This window comes from Oryzias latipes, chromosome 1, assembly GCF_053564925.1.
Source record: "Oryzias latipes strain Hd-rR chromosome 1, Olatipes_Hd-rR_3.1".
NCBI lineage: Eukaryota > Metazoa > Chordata > Actinopteri > Beloniformes > Adrianichthyidae > Oryzias > Oryzias latipes.
This window is the reverse complement of record NC_136237.1, coordinates 42,003,030-42,018,468: the sequence shown is the minus strand read 5'-3', so window position 1 is coordinate 42,018,468 and position 15,439 is coordinate 42,003,030. Positions and strand designations below refer to the sequence as shown.

At 43.1% G+C, this 15,439-nt stretch overlaps 1 protein-coding gene across 1 annotated transcript; it reads right to left on the bottom strand.

The window, feature by feature from the left end:
• Positions 1-3,153: 3,153 nt before the first annotated feature.
• On the bottom strand, positions 3,154-5,905 carry LOC105356822 (uncharacterized). Its single transcript, XM_023956464.2, has one exon. It carries the CDS (start codon positions 5,797-5,799, stop codon positions 3,292-3,294), a length of 2,508 nt encoding a protein of 835 aa, XP_023812232.1. The 5' UTR covers positions 5,800-5,905; the 3' UTR covers positions 3,154-3,291.
• Between the last annotated feature and the right edge of the window lie 9,534 nt (positions 5,906-15,439).

The window sequence follows — 15,439 nt, the reverse complement described above, 5'->3', positions numbered from 1 at the left end:
CAGAGATTTATTGCTAACCGTGCCCACATTCCTTATATGTCTATATCCAGTGTTTTTCATTATGTTCAGTTCCAGCCATGGATGCATGCATTCGAATTTCACAGAATTCCATTGAAAGACATGGGAGTTAGAACAGTGCACCACATTTGCTAGCTCGCCATGTGCACGCTGTTCAAAATCTAAAACTTCTAATTCCAACATTTTGTCCACAGTAGCTTGCCATTGATGCCCCAGAAGTTTTGAGCCGATTGATAAAAATCCCAACTGAAAAGTTTAGGTTTGTATCCTGTAATGAAGATGGACTTTTCCCGAAGTCAAAGGTCGGTGAAGCCTTTTCCCGAAGTTAAAGGTCGACGAAGCTTTTATAGGCGGTTGTAGACTTACGTTAGCAACATTTGTGTGAAATGTCGTGAAAATTGCAAAAAAAAAGTTAATTTTTCCATACTGTGTAAAAACGCGAAAATTGCGAAATCGCAGATATTGGCACAAAATGGCTGCCAACCGTAGGTCATGTCGCCACCTCGTAATGATTTTAATACTTTGTTTGGATATTCCCGACAAGGTCATATCAGTTTCATTAGCGGATTGTAAAAAAAAAAAATTCAAAAATTTTTTTTTTGTCGAATCAGCACTTTTTTTGCGACAGTTTTTTGTTTACCACTTCCACATTCCTTTATCGATCTTGTCGTATGTTACATCGTTTTGTTCAGCGTGGGCCAGGGAATCGCATCTTTCATTTTCATGACATTAGGATAATAAATGTGCTAGCTATGATCGCAACAGTTGCGAATTCGCCCTGCTCACGCCGTTCAAAATCCACAACTTCCAATTCCAACATTTTGTCCACAGTAGCTTGCCATTGATGCCCAAGAAGTTTCGAGACGATCGATTAATTCCTGAGGACGAGTTACGGTTTGTATCTGGTACTAAAAGTACTTTTTTTTTCAAAATGCAAGATGGCGGCCTTTTCCAAAGGTCAAAGGTCAACGACATGTCTGTGGTGTTTGTAGACTGGAGCTGGCAGCAAGTGTGTGCAATTTTGTGAAAATCGCTCAAACAAAAGTGTCGTTTTCCCATATTGTGGAAAAACACCAAAATCGCCAATTCTCAGAGTTGGCCACAAAATGGCCGCCAAGCCGTAGGTCGTGTGGCCGTCCCATATTGATTTCAAAACTTCCTTGGGATATCCCCAACATGTGTGTTTTGGTTTCGTAACTGTATTTTGAAATAGTTTTTTTCGGCCCCAAACGCGATTTTCGGCCCATTCATTTTTTTTTACGGGATCGCTTGCCGTGATGTCAACGTCTTCGGGGGGGGGGGGGGGGGGGGGGGGGGGGGGGTGACGTTGACTTTGAGGAAATTTCATTTTCAATTTATCCTAGGTGTGTGCACATTTTGGTGAGTTTTCGAGCATGCGGCAGGGGTCACATTTTCGCCGAAAGGCGCCGAAATCTTTCCAACTGCGAAAACAATCTGGTCCTTGTTGAATTAGGTGTAGTGAGTGCCGTGGCGGGCCATAACCAGGGCTGCACGATATGAGGAAAACTTGCCATATACGATTTAAGTGATCAATATTGCGATGACGATATAACTTGCGGTATTTACACAAATAGCAAAACAACCAAAAACATATTTCCATTTCACTGGAACAGTTTAAAAATTACACTCCAGATGACCCTCGTCTGCATAGGAGGCGAGCATCTAACATAAAAGAGCTCCATCTGATTGGTCAACAACGTGGAGGCGTCCATCCGATTGGTCAAAAGCATAAATGGATTTATTTGACTCGTCAAATCCTTCAAGCTGCCATGAGATTTTTTTAGCACATTTAAGGTAACCATTTCTTGCAATTTTCGCCGTTTTTTGCATATTGCACAGATTGATCTCGCGATAATGATAAATTTGCGATATGTTGTGCAGGCCTAATTACAACATAAACAAACAATACAAACTTTAATACTAAGATTAAAAAAAATCCTAAAAAAGTATAGCAGATCCTTCATAAGATAAATATTAATTGATGGAGTACAAATGTGACACGAATGCACAGTCTGCGCAGACGTGATCGCGTTCTGTTCCGTCTGCACTGGCCTGGTTTCAGCGCTTTCTCATCTGTGCCCCACAAGTAAATGCAATCGCAATCTACAGCAAGCCAGAGGTAATGTAAAGAACAGGGTTTTGGCCATCAAAAGCGCCATTTTTTTACGCACTTCTTAAAAGTAGCACATAATTGACACAGTCAGGACGGGCGTAAAAAGCAGCATTAAATGCGTTCAAAGCTGTGCATCCAAAACGCTGTTTTTCTGCGTCACATATGGGTGACGTGCTGTTATGTTTGCTGTAGTCTGGTGGTTAAAACAGCAGCACTTTTTTTTTTCCAGCAGTAAGTGTGGGTTCGGTTTCTTTCTTTTGCTGACTTTCAGTGACATTATTGTAGTTAGTGCGTCCTTTTTATTTACTCTTATTCTTCTTTTCGTTTATTTACATTTATTTATTGGATTGATTGACTGATTGATAATATATAAAACATATCAAAGCAAGCTATCTTTGTTGCTGACAATAAAAAAATAAATATATTTTTTTGTCCTCATAACATGCTGTTACAACCAAAACACCTGATTCAGAAATCAGTCATAACTTTGCAAATGATGTATCAGGCTATTCACTCATTCCAGCAGAGGTGTGTGGTGGTGCAGCGATAAAGCAGCCAGCGCTTCATGCCTTGCTTTACTTTTTTACATTTACATTTTCTCAAACGTATTCAATTCTTTTTAGATCTGGGGAAGCCGGAGCGCCCGGAGAGAACCCGTGCTAACTGGATCCTCTTCCAGTGAAGCCACAGCGCTGATCCAAAGAGCATTAGAGCGGGAAAGACTGCTGTGACTTCCATTCAACAAGAACCTTCAGTGTGTTTGCCGGTTACCATAGTGACGGCATTTTTAGTTAAATAGGTTGGGTTGAAGGTTCCCTGGAAGAGGATCTGGTTTAAAGTCCCAAATGGATTTAAAAAAAAAAAGAAATCAAAAAGATTTAAATGAACAAAAAGGTATTTTTTTAACTATATCATAAAAACTGTTTAGAAATTGATCCTGTTTGGAATTAATAACTAAACTTAGAGGCTGAATGCACCCTGTACATTCCTGCATATTTATTTCTTAATATTCTATAAATGTCTCTAATTTCTTATTTCCTACTGGTTATCTAAAAATGTCTCTATTTTTTTTTCTAATAATCTAAAATGTCTCTAATGTTTTATTTCCTACTAGCAATCTAATAATATAACCTAAACCCTTACAGAACCAGGAGATCCTCAACCTGATCCTCAAAGTCGGACCACTCCTCATCAAAATCGGAACAATCCTCATCATCCTCGCCACATTCTTCCTCATACTCCTCCTCCTCACATTCCTCATCATCCTCATGTTTCTCTTGATCTTCCTCAGTCAGTGAAGAGACAGAAACTTTCATTTCTTTGATGGAGACTGCTCCTTTAATGGAATTCACAGACTCTTCATCATCTGAAGGATTCAGGAGCTCTTCATCGGAACTGTTGTCCTCATATTCTTCCTCATCCCCTTCATATTCCTCCTCACACTCTTCCTCATATTCCTCATCATCTGAAGGATTCTGGAGCTCTTCCTCATACTCCTCCTCCTCACATTCCTCATCTTCCTCATGTTTCTCTTGATCTTCCTCAGTCAGTGAAGAGACAGAAACTTTCATTTCTTTGATGGAGACTGCTCCTTTAATGGAATTTACAGACTCTTCATCGTCTGATGTGTTCTGGAGCTCTTCATCATCTGAAGGATTCTGGAGCTCTTCATCAGAACTAATGTTCTCACACTCCTCACCATCTTCCTCATTTTTCTCTTGATCTTCCTCCGTCAGTGAAGAGACAAAAGCTTTTATTTCAGTGATGGAGACTGTTTCTTTAATGGAATTTACAGACTCTTCATCGTCTGATGTGTTCCGGAGCTCTTCATCAGAACTGACTTTGTCATCTTCCTCCTCCTCTTCCTCACATTCCTCATCATCCTCATGTTTCTCTTGATTTTCCTCAGTCAGTGAAGAGACAAAACCTTTCATTTCTTTGATGGAGACTGCTCCTTTAATGGAATTCACAGACTGTTCATCATCTGAAGTATTCTGGAGCTCTTCATCAGAACTGATGTCCTCATCATTTTGGATGCCTGATGAAGAGGAGGATGAAGGCTCGTGCAGGCTTGCTTCCTCCTGGTCTGTGAGGATGTTCCTGATGGACTCTGTCAGGTCCTCCTTGGTTTTCTGGAGGTCCTGGTTCTCCAGCTGAAGAACATCTGCTGCAGCCTTTTGCTTCTTGAACTCTTCCATCCACTCCTGAGCTTCAATCTCTTCCACTTTCAGGCGTGAGATTTCCGTGTCCAGACCTGCCTGCTGGTTCTGCAGGCAGCAGATGTCCTCCAGCATTCTGGAGTACTCCTCCCTCATCTGGTCTCTTTGGTGGCGTCGGTCCTGCAGCGTCTGACGTTCCTCCTGCAGAACCTCCGTTTGCTGCTGGAACTGCTGCATCTGGAGGTGCAGGTCTTGGATTTTTCCTTGAAGGATGACAGTTTCCTTCTCCATCCTCTCTCTTTCCTCTCTGGCGGCACAGACTCTGTCCTCCAAATCCAAATGATGACTGATTTCATTTTCCAGTCTGGAGATTTCCTCTGAGAGGTCAGAGTTGATCTGGACCGCCTTCTTGTTTTTGGCTTGATGTTTCTGACATGCAGACTGCAGAGCTTTCATGTTCTTGATGGACTTTGTCAGCTGCTCCTTGGTTTTCTGGAGTTCTTGGTAGTCCAGCTGAAGAACATCTGCTTCAGCCTTTTGCTTGTTGTACTCTTCAGTCCACTCCTGACCTCTAGCTTCTTGAATTTTCAGCTGTGAGATTTCATTTTCCAGTCTGGTGATTTCCTCTGTGAGGTCAGAGTTGATCTGGAACGCCTTCCTGGTTTTAGTTTGGAGATTCTGACATGCAGACTGCAGCTCCTCCACCTCCTCAGAGGAGCGTTGGACTCCTTCCCGTCTCCTCTGCAGGTCTTTGGTTTCTTTTCTGAGCTGCATCAGCTCCAGGCTGAGTCTCTGGTGCAGCATGCGGAGCTGGATGGCGTCGTTGGGCTGCTCTCTCAGCTGGGACAGCTCTGCCTGCAGCTCTTTCTTGAGTTCCTCCAAACGGTATTGTTCTTCAACCATGGCGGGGAACTCTTCTCTCATTTGGTCTCGCTCCAGGATTTCTGTCTGCAGCTTCTGAAGCTCCGTTTTCAGAGCGGCGGTCTCCTCTTCCAGAGCGTGGAAATGGTTGAACTCCAGTTTGTAGTCCATTTCCAGGACGGCTTGGTGGCCGACCTTTTTCTGCAGCTTCTGCAGCTCGGCTTTCAGAACTGCAGACTTCTTCTCCATGATCTTCCTCTCCTGTTTCACCCGCTCCTGCTCTAGTTTCAGCTCTTCGTCCAGCCAGAGTTTGGACCTCAGAGCCACCATTTCCTCTTTGCTTTCACGGATGTTCTCAGAGAAGGCAGCGATTGTCTGTCTTTCTGCCTCACATTTCTCCTGGATCTTCATCTGCTGCTGAACTTGTGTGTTCAGGGTCTGCAGGGATTTCAGCAGCTCTTTGTTTCTCTGAGCAGCAGCTTTCCTCTCCCTCTTCAGGTTCTTGCGGGTGCTCTCCAGATCCTTCATGTTAGACAGATTTTTGCCAATCTTCTCCATTTGGCTGACCATGATGGAGTTCTGGGTCAGGATTGTCTCTGTACTTTGGCTGATTTCTTTCAGAGACATTTTCAAACTTTCTTTTAGAATTTCTGGAATCGTTCTTTTGATGCTTTGTGTCTCTCTTGCCACTTCTGCTCTTTTTTAAAATCTCTTTCCGTCGTTTCCCTCGGTGTCTCTGTGAGTTCAGGTGGTTATATTAAACAATGTTGCTGACAACATTAGATGACGTCACATGCTCTCATCTGACGCTGAATGACCTGCTAAAAAATCATGATGACCTGCTAAACAATCGTGGTAATGACGCAATATGCCGTCATCTGTCTGAATGACCTAATGTGACATTTTCTGACGGTGTGTCACGTGCTGCGTCGCAAACGTTATGATTTTATGGATTTATGAAGCGCTTAATTTTCGCGCATGCGTGCTGACGGCTCGTCCACAGAGCCTCTTCCTGCTGGCGCATGCGTACTGACGGCTCCTCCACAGAACCGCTTCCTGCTCGCGCATGCGTGCTGACGGCTCCTTCACAGAGTCGCAGTTCGACCAGCGGTAGCTGCGCAAACGAGAGGAATTCTGATGTTTCTGGACGTCATCGATCAATATCAATACTCCAGTGGTATTGATTGATTGGTTGTGAAATGACGTCATGAAGCAGAGATGTTCAAAGGAACCGCCGAGGGCCTGTAGACGTTTTCCCGGTTCTGAACTTCCGGACCCGGAAGTCCTGGAAAAGATGTAACTTACATTTTACAATAATTGTCATCCAAACTTTAGCCATAGTTTCCATCAGAACCTCCCTCTAAAGTACACAGTTATATTGACAACATGACTTAGTCATTTGACTGTCTTGTTCGTAGACAACGACACAAGGACTTGACGTTCTGATGGCACTGACATGTTTGATAGAAAGACTTAGTTTTGAGAGATGAACTAAAGATTTTGAGCAAGTTACAGGCTTTTGCAAGAAATCCATAGTGTTTTGCTGTTTGTACAAATTGTTTTGAGAAATGCACACACGAATTTGCAAATTTCAATTCTGATCTGAGAATTGTACTAAAGCGACTGAGAAAAACTGTGAGAACCCTCCAGAAAACTTAATTAAAAATCATCATCATTTTTATGTTTTCAAAGTTGTCCATACATAAACCATATAAAACATACTTTGTAGTGGTGCAAATATAAAATGTAAAATTTGGCTATAGATATAAGTTAGTAGCTAAAATGAATCAAAGATCAGTTTAAATCACATTCCTCAACTTTTATCAGCATTAATTACATGTTGCAAGCCAGTTACTTCTGTGCCGGTCCCAAGCCCGGATAAATAGAGAGGGTTGCGTCAGGAAGGGCATCCGGCGTAAAATTTGCCAAAATAAGCATGCGAATCATCCACAACACTTTAGACATACCGGATCGGTCAAGGCCCGGGTTAACAACGATCGCCACCGATGCTGTTAACCTACAGGGTGTCTGTGGAAATTTGACTACTGTTGGTCGAAGAAAGAGGGGAGGCAGAAGGGTCCGGGGCCAGAGAGAGAAGGGAAGAGTCTCAGAAAGAGTCTCAGACAGGATGATGAGCCTAAAGTTAGAAATTGAAGGGGTGATGGTGAATGTAGTCAGTGGGTATGCGCCACAGGTTGGCTGTGAGTTAGAAGTGAAAGAGAGATTCTGGAGTGAGTTGGATGAGGTCATAGAGAGTATCCCCAGAGGAGAGAGAGTTGTTATTGGAGCAGACTTTAATGGGCATGTTGGTGAGGGCAACAGAGGTGATGAGGAGGTGATGGGCAGGTTTGGTGTGAAGGAAAGGAATCTGGAGGGACAGATGGTGGTGGACTTTGCGAAGAGGATGGAAATGGCTGTAGTCAACACTTACTTCCAGAAGAGAGAGGAACATAGAGTGACATACAGAAGTGGAGGTAGGAGTACTCAGGTGGACTACATCCTATGTAGACGAGGTCATTTGAGAGAGGTTAATGACTGCAAAGTGGTGGTAGGAGAGAGTGTAGCCAGACAGCACCGCATGGTGGTGTGTAAGATGACTCTGGAGGTCAGGAAGAAAAAGGGGGGGAAAACAGAAAAGAAGACCAAGTGGTGGAAGCTACAGAATGAAGAAACTTGTGAGGAATTTAGGCAGAAGTTGAGACAGGTCCTGGGTGGTCAGGGTGAGCTTCCAGAGGACTGGGAAACTACAGCAGAGATTATCAGGGAAACAGGTAGGAAGGTGCTAGGTGTGTCATCTGGAAAGAGGAAAGACGGTAAAGACACTTGGTGGTGGAATGAGGAAGTACAGGAATGCGTCCAGAGGAAGAGGTTGGCTAAAAGGAAGTGGGATGTAGAAAGGACTGAGGAAGGTAGACAGGAGTACAAGGAAGCGCAGCGTAGAGTGAAGAGAGAGGTGGCAAAGGCCAAACAGAAAGCTTACGATGAGCTATATGACAGGTTAGACACAAAGGAAGGAGAGAAGGACTTGTACAGGCTAGCCAGACAGAGAGACAGAGATGGGAAGGACGTGCAACAGATAAGGGTGATTAAGGACAGAGATGGAAAGGTGCTAACAACCTAGGAGAGTGTACAGAAAAGATGGAAGGAGTATTTTGAGGAGCTGGCTCTAGTCGCCCTCCACGCCGACCTCGACACACCACCGCCGCCTTCACCACCCACCGTTAATGAAGGCTAGTCAAAGCTGCATATGCTAGTGTGCATAGCGATGGGGAAGGTTCAATTATCACTCTGAGGTCACATTTGGTGAATCTGCTCACCACTCCTTTATTCTTCTTCTTCAACTCCAAATCCACAAAACTTGCAACGCCCCTCTGGTCTCTACGGTAACCCGGGAGGGACACACCTCTCCCAAAATAAAAGACCCAAGAAGTTTGTTACATACGTCCACCCTTTCAAAAGAAATGTCCTCATTTCTACATATGGCGATAACAAAAGTCATCCAAACAGGAACTACATGAGTTTTCAAAACCCACAGGCAAATATCCCACCACAGGAGGACAAACAATAATAATAATTAAAGCCGCAAGCGGCGTTGTATGGCCCGCAGACGCAACCCGCCTTCCACGCCCAACTCTACGCACCACCGCCTCCCTCACTGCCCACTTTTGATAAAGGCTAGTCAAAACGGCTTTTGCTAATTATGCTAACTATGCTAGCTATGCTGATTTGGCTAAAAGTGCTAGCATTGCGATCATCATCATCAACTGACTCAGGAAAACAGATTATTAAAAATGCTAATTATGCTAACTATGCTAGCTATGCTAATGTGGCTAAAAGTGCTAGCATAGCGATCAGCATCATCAACTGACTCAGAAAAACACATTACCTAAAATGCTAATTATGCTAACTATGCTAGCTATGCTAATGTGGCTAAAAGTGCTAGCATAGCGATCAGCATCATCAACTTACTCAGAAAAACACATTACTAAAAATGCTAATTATGCTAACTATGCTAGCTATGCTAATGTGGCTAAAAGTGCTAGCATTGCGATCAGCATCATCAACTGACTCAGAAAAACACATTGCCTAAAATGCTAATTATGCTAACTATGCTAGCTATGCTAATGTGGCTAAAAGTGCTAGCATAGCGATCGGCATCATCAACTGACTCAGAAAAACACATTCCTCCATTGGTGAGAGCTATATGCCATAAGTTGATAAAAAACCCACTTTTTCCAAAATGGCGGCTTTTTTGTTTATTTTATCTCCATAGCAACCATTTTATGTTTTGTTCCCCTTGAGAAGACGAACAGATTGACGTCAGTTTCGGACAAATCGGTAAAAGTAAACTTTTTGTCGTCCTTAGCAACAGTGGTTTTATGCTAACCACGCCCACATTCCTTATATGTCCATATCCAGTGTTTTTCAATGTATTCAGTTTCAGGCATGAATGCATGCATTCAATTTTCACTGTATTGTATTGAAATGCATGGGAGTTATAACAGTGCGCCACTTTGCTAGCTTGCCAAGCGCACACCGTTCAAAATCTACAACTTCTAATTCCAACATTTTTTCCACAGTAGCTTGCCATTGATGGCCAAAAAGTTTCGAGACGATCGATAAAAATTCCAACGACAAGTTTACGTTTGAATCCAGTGGCAAAGGTGTTTTTTATAGAAAATTCAAGATGGCCGCCTTTTCCCGGGGTCAAAGGTCGACGAAACTCCAGAGGTGATTGTAGACTTATGCTACGGACATGCGAGTCACATTTCGTGAAAATCGCTCAAAAAAAAGTTCCTTTTTCCATATTGTGTAAAAACGCGAAAAACTCAAAATGGCCGATTTTGGCACAAAATGGCCGCCAAACCGTAGGTCGTGTCGCCATCACGTAATGATTTCAAAACTTTCTTTGGATATACCCGACAAAGTTATCTGGGTTTCGTTAGCCGATTCTTAAAAATAAAATCCGAAAAAAATTTTTTTTGCCGAGTCAGCACTTTTTTTTGCGATCGTTTTTTGTTTACCACGGCCACATTCCTTTATGGATTTTGTCGTATGTGACATCATTTTGTTCAGTGTGGACCAGGGTATCGCATATTTCAGTTTCAGGCTATTCTGATAAAATATGTGCGAGCTAGCTAAAACGGCGACGGTTGCGAATTCGCCACGCGCACGCGTTTCAAATTCTACAACTTCTAATTCCAACATTTTGTCCACAGTAGCTTGCCATTGATGCCCGAGAAGTTTCAAAAAGATCGATAAAAATCCCTAGGACGAGTTTTCGTTTGTAACCGTTACTGAAGGTGCTTTTTTTGAAAATTCAAGATGGCTGCCCCTTCCCAAGGTCAAAGGTCAAGGAAACTTCTCTGGTAGTTGTAGAATCAAGCTGGTGGCTTGTGTGTGCAATTTCGCTAAAATCGCTCAAACAAAAGTGTCGTTTTCCCATATTGTCAAAAAACACGAAAATCGCCATTTCACTGAGTTCGCCACAAAATGGCCGCCAAGCCGTAAGTCGTGTGGCCATCCCATAATGATTTCATAACTTCTTTGGGATATGTCCAACACGTGTGTTTTGGTTTGGTAACTGTATTTCGAAATATTTTTTTTTGGCCCCATAAGCGATTTTCGGCCCCTTCATTTTTTTTACGGGAACGCTCGCCGTGATGTCATCATCGTGGGGGGGGTGACGTTCTCTTTGCCGAAAATTCATTTTCAATTTATCCTCGGTGTGCGCCAATTTTGGTGAGTTTTCGGGTATGGGGCGGGGGTCAAATTTTCGCTGAAAGTGGAAGAAAGAAAGAAGAAGAATAAAAAAAAAAATAAAAATAAAAATGAAACGAAGCAGAAACAATATAGAAGTTTTTGCGGTTAGGATTTCCTATGTATTTCAATGCGGCCTGTCTTTTACTATAGGCTGGGCATGTCTTTTTGGCTTTAAACCCGTTCTTTGAGGGCTTTTTGGGGCTTTTTTGTGTCTTTGTCGTCATTTTTGCGACTACAATTTTGTCGTTTGTGCGATGGTGTTGTGCGTGTGTGTGTGTATTTTTGTTGCGTTACACAATTGTCGTGTTGTTGTGTGCTTTGGGCGACTTTTGACCCCATTTTTTGGCGTTTTGACGCGTTTTCTTGACGTTTTGGACCTTTTTGAGTGTTCGACCCTCGTAGCAGTTACAATATGGTCCTTGCACTCTGTGAGTGCTGCGGGCCATAATAATAATAATACAACATTGCCTGCAAACAACAGGATATTATTCAACAGTATCTTTCAAGGAGGGAAAACAAAACAACATATAAATAATAGTTTCTTTACCAAAATAAAATAAAAAATCACTGTGACATAATCCTGTGTTGTTACATCCTAATAAAGTCCTGATAACGTGATGGAGCACGCGCCATCCTGCCACTGCGGGAGGATGCAGGCGCCGTCCCAAACGCATCCCTCTGTCCCTGTTGGGGTTGGCCACCGATATGTGTTGGTAGTAGAGGATTACTTCACAAAATTTGTGAATGTTTATGCTCTGCCCAACCAGACTGCAGAGACGGTTGCCCGCTGTCTTTGTGCTGGTGCACGGGGTCCCTGAGGTGCAGCACAGCAACCAGGGTCGGCAGTTTGAAGCAGAGAGGATTCAGAACCTCTGCCGGTTGCTGGGCGTTGCTAAGACACGTACTGCTGCGGGGGTCAAATCTTCGCTGAAAGGTGCCGAAATCGTTCCAACTGCGAAAACAATGTTTTCCTTGCAGTCAGTGACTGCTGCTGCGGGCCAGAATGACAAAAAAAAAAAAAAAGCTAAGGAAGAGAGAACCCATGTTATGTTTCTGTTTCATGAAAAAAAACTGTTTAGTTGGTTTGGGTCATCGAACATCTTAGGTGGGGGGCACATTCAAACACTGAACTCCCAAAACTCCACAGGCATCTCATTTATTTGAGTTGAGCTGATGAGTTGGGGAGGATTTTGCCTGTAATTAAATGCAGAAACAAAAGACAATAATGATAAATCATCCATTGTTGGTTGAAGATAAGAATAAAACATCTGTCTGTGACGCATCCACTTAGCTGGACATAGACTGATCTGTGGCAGCATTTGGCTGGGACTGCTTCTTCTCCTGGTAGAGGTTGGAGTGGGAAGAGAATACAAGCTGGCTGAGTTAAGTAAGTTCCTGGCTGAGTCTCACAGGTGATCACTATTGAGCTGATAGTGGGCGTGGCCTGCTGGTGGTGCTGGATGGCAACTAGTATTTTTAACATTTATTTATGCCAAAATAGAACAGTTCATTGATTTCCATCATAATAGTAACAACGACATCAATACATCTCAATAATCTACAGGATGAAGTCCGTCTTTGTGGCTCCAACTGGGTTGTTGCCAGAAAGAAATGGACCCAAAAGGCTCATAAAGTGTTAAAGTGTTCTGACAATTCCTTTAAAATATTAAACTTATGAGTGTAAGTTGTCACAGCCCTCTGATTTCTTATGAAACACTTTAAAAGAAAAAAAATGTCCATGCTAAGTTTTCATTTTCAATTCTTCTCTGATCTTGGACTTGACTTTGGCTGCTTTCCTGAAAAAATACGGACTTATTCGCATTCGCAATTTCTCTAAAAACAAAAACAAAAAAACAAAGCACCTTCAAGGCAATAGTTTACAATCTTGTCTTTTTTTTTTAAACCACCCAATGAGCTGTGCTGACGTGATCCCGGCTCTGAAGCAGCAGGCCTTTCACCCTGTGGAGGAAATGTTCCCGTCATGGCTGTCAGTCCCATCTGTCGTCGGCTTCAGCAGAGTCGGCCCTCCGGAAACCTTCAGCCAACATGCAGGCAACGGTGACTCTTCTCTCTTTAGCTCACTCCACATGACTGTTCACATCCACAGTCCATGCAGATACTTTTTTTGTGCTCTTGACCTTACAGACATCTCGTTTCCTGTGCTGTCATCCCTCTCTGTAGGAGTTCTGACGTGTTTTTGGGCCTCTAAAGTCCTGCTTTTAGCCAAAGCCGTTCCACCACTTCACCTGGAGTGTTCTGTGCAAAATGCCGATACGCTGCCATCTATCACTTTCTCCCCGAGCTCCTCGTCGGAGGGCCGCTGAAACAAAGAGCTGCATAATTTAACCGAGAGCTTCGGCAAAGCAGCTGGAGAGTTTTCAGCCTCAGACATTTCAAAGGGAATAGCTGACGACAGAAAGCGCAGAATCCCCCACAGACGGCGAGGAGCGTCTCCACAGAAAACATGTCACTGCTGCAGTCCTGCTGAGCGGCTCTCTGTGTTTGCTGCACATTCTCCCCCCTTTGTGTTTTGGTTTATAAAGACAGTTTACTGAATATTTCATGTTAAGGATCAAATGTGCTTGTAGATAAACCTCTGGCAGCTAAAAGGTTAAACAAAACCATTTATCCACACATCTTCTGCTCAGCAGAATAGAAAACAAAACTAGCTTTTAGTTGGACATTTATTGATCCATGATGTCACTTTAACAGCACTTTTTTTTCTCATTTTGGGCAGTTAGTCATTTCAAACGGTATAAATCCTTTCAAATTATGTTGAAGTAAATAGATGGATGGATGGATGGAAGGATGGATCCATGGATGGATGCCTGGATGGATGGATGATGGATGGATGTCGGCATCTTCTGTGAAAATCTTTGGAGTCCAGTATGCTGGAGGTCTTCAAACCGTCTGCCCCGCATTAACATGTATTCACCAAAACACGGATGATGAAGTCGTGTGTGAAGACTCAGTAATTCCCATGATTCCTACCAGCCCTCTGTTTGATCATACTTGTCTCCTTCGTTATTGCATAGACTCATTTTGGTCCATCCTTCCTCACAAGTCACAGGTCATGGCTGTGTGTGGTGTCAATGTCACCCGTTGATGTCATGGATTTTGATCAAGCGCCTCACAACAGACATTATTCGGGAGGTTCATGGCGCTGAACCCGATGGTCATGTGAGACGAATGCATGACACGCGTGATTCACACACATCACAGGTAGTGACTTAAAGCGGTTCCAGCCTGTTGGGCATTAGAAGCAGAACTTGGAGGTTCCTGTCACTCCAGAAAACTGATGTGAGTCAGAGTCTGACGGGGCGAGGACCAGTTTCACATCTTCATTTGGCCTGTGTGTTTTAAACAAGTGAAGCAGATCAGTGCGAACGCCGTGTTCGGCAGGATGAATCATTTCATCCTATAGGTGTCACTATGCCATCCATCCATTTTCAGAGCCCGCTGATTGCCTTTCCGGCTGACAGGGCTGCTGGAGCCTATAACAGCTCCAAATGTCCAAATTCTTTCATTACTCACCACATAGTGCACTATTTAGAGCGTTCGTCATTTTCTAAAGCTGCCTGAATCCAGTGCCCAAAAAATTTCCCAGAAGTCTGCAAAAAAGCCAGTGAGCATCAACGCACACCACATTGGTGAATATAGACCACAATGCATTGTGTCTAAACAATTTTCTGCCGGGGAAAAATGTGTATAAATGTGTGTTTTTTTAAGATAAACATGAAAGTTTTCATCACCAAAACACAGTAGATTCATGAAAATTTGTCGTAAAATGTTTGTATCTATCAGGTTTTTACTTCGTTAAATCGGTGACGTCATATTCTTGCTGTTAAAATCCAGAACGCCACACTTTCTAGTCTTTTAGCTGTTATAGGGAGCAGGGAATTAGGACAAATCCTATGTGTTGCCCGCTTTCAAGAGGTAAGGGGAGTGGCATTCCAACACGCTCACTGATTGGTGGGAGTGGTTCCCGTGGAAACGGTGACTCAGACTGACTCGGAGCTCTGACGGCTTACTGATGACATCTGGTTCCAACATGGCGGGATCTGCATTGCGAGGAAATGGCGATGGAGCCGTTGGAGCCAAAAGCAAAACATTTTCTATGGATGACGTCACGCTCACTCGTTCCAGTTCCTTTTTACGGTTGACGTTGTTCTTGACGTTGTGTGAACCCCTACATGCCTGAATTTATCTCCAATTGTACATACAAAAGTCATTCAGTGTTTTTTCTGTCCAAGGTGAAGCTAAGTGGCGTCTTGGTAAATTAAATGGTAAATTGTGGATTAGCGACATACTAAATCAACACTGCAAACCAGAAAAAAAATCCAAACTTTGCGAGAAAATCTCACAATCACATAACGAAAAAAATCCAAACCGGCTACTCAAAGCTCACAGTGATCGTGAAAATAGAAAAAAAGTCTTCCCGTTTGCTCATCTCCTGCCTTTAGACTCATATTATTGAAAGAAGTATGTGTAGTTTTATATATAA

Coding starts and splice junctions, on each gene's coding strand:
- LOC105356822 (XM_023956464.2), bottom strand. CDS start 5,799: ATGTCTCTGAAAGAAATCAGCCAAAGTACAGAGACAATCCTGACCCAG.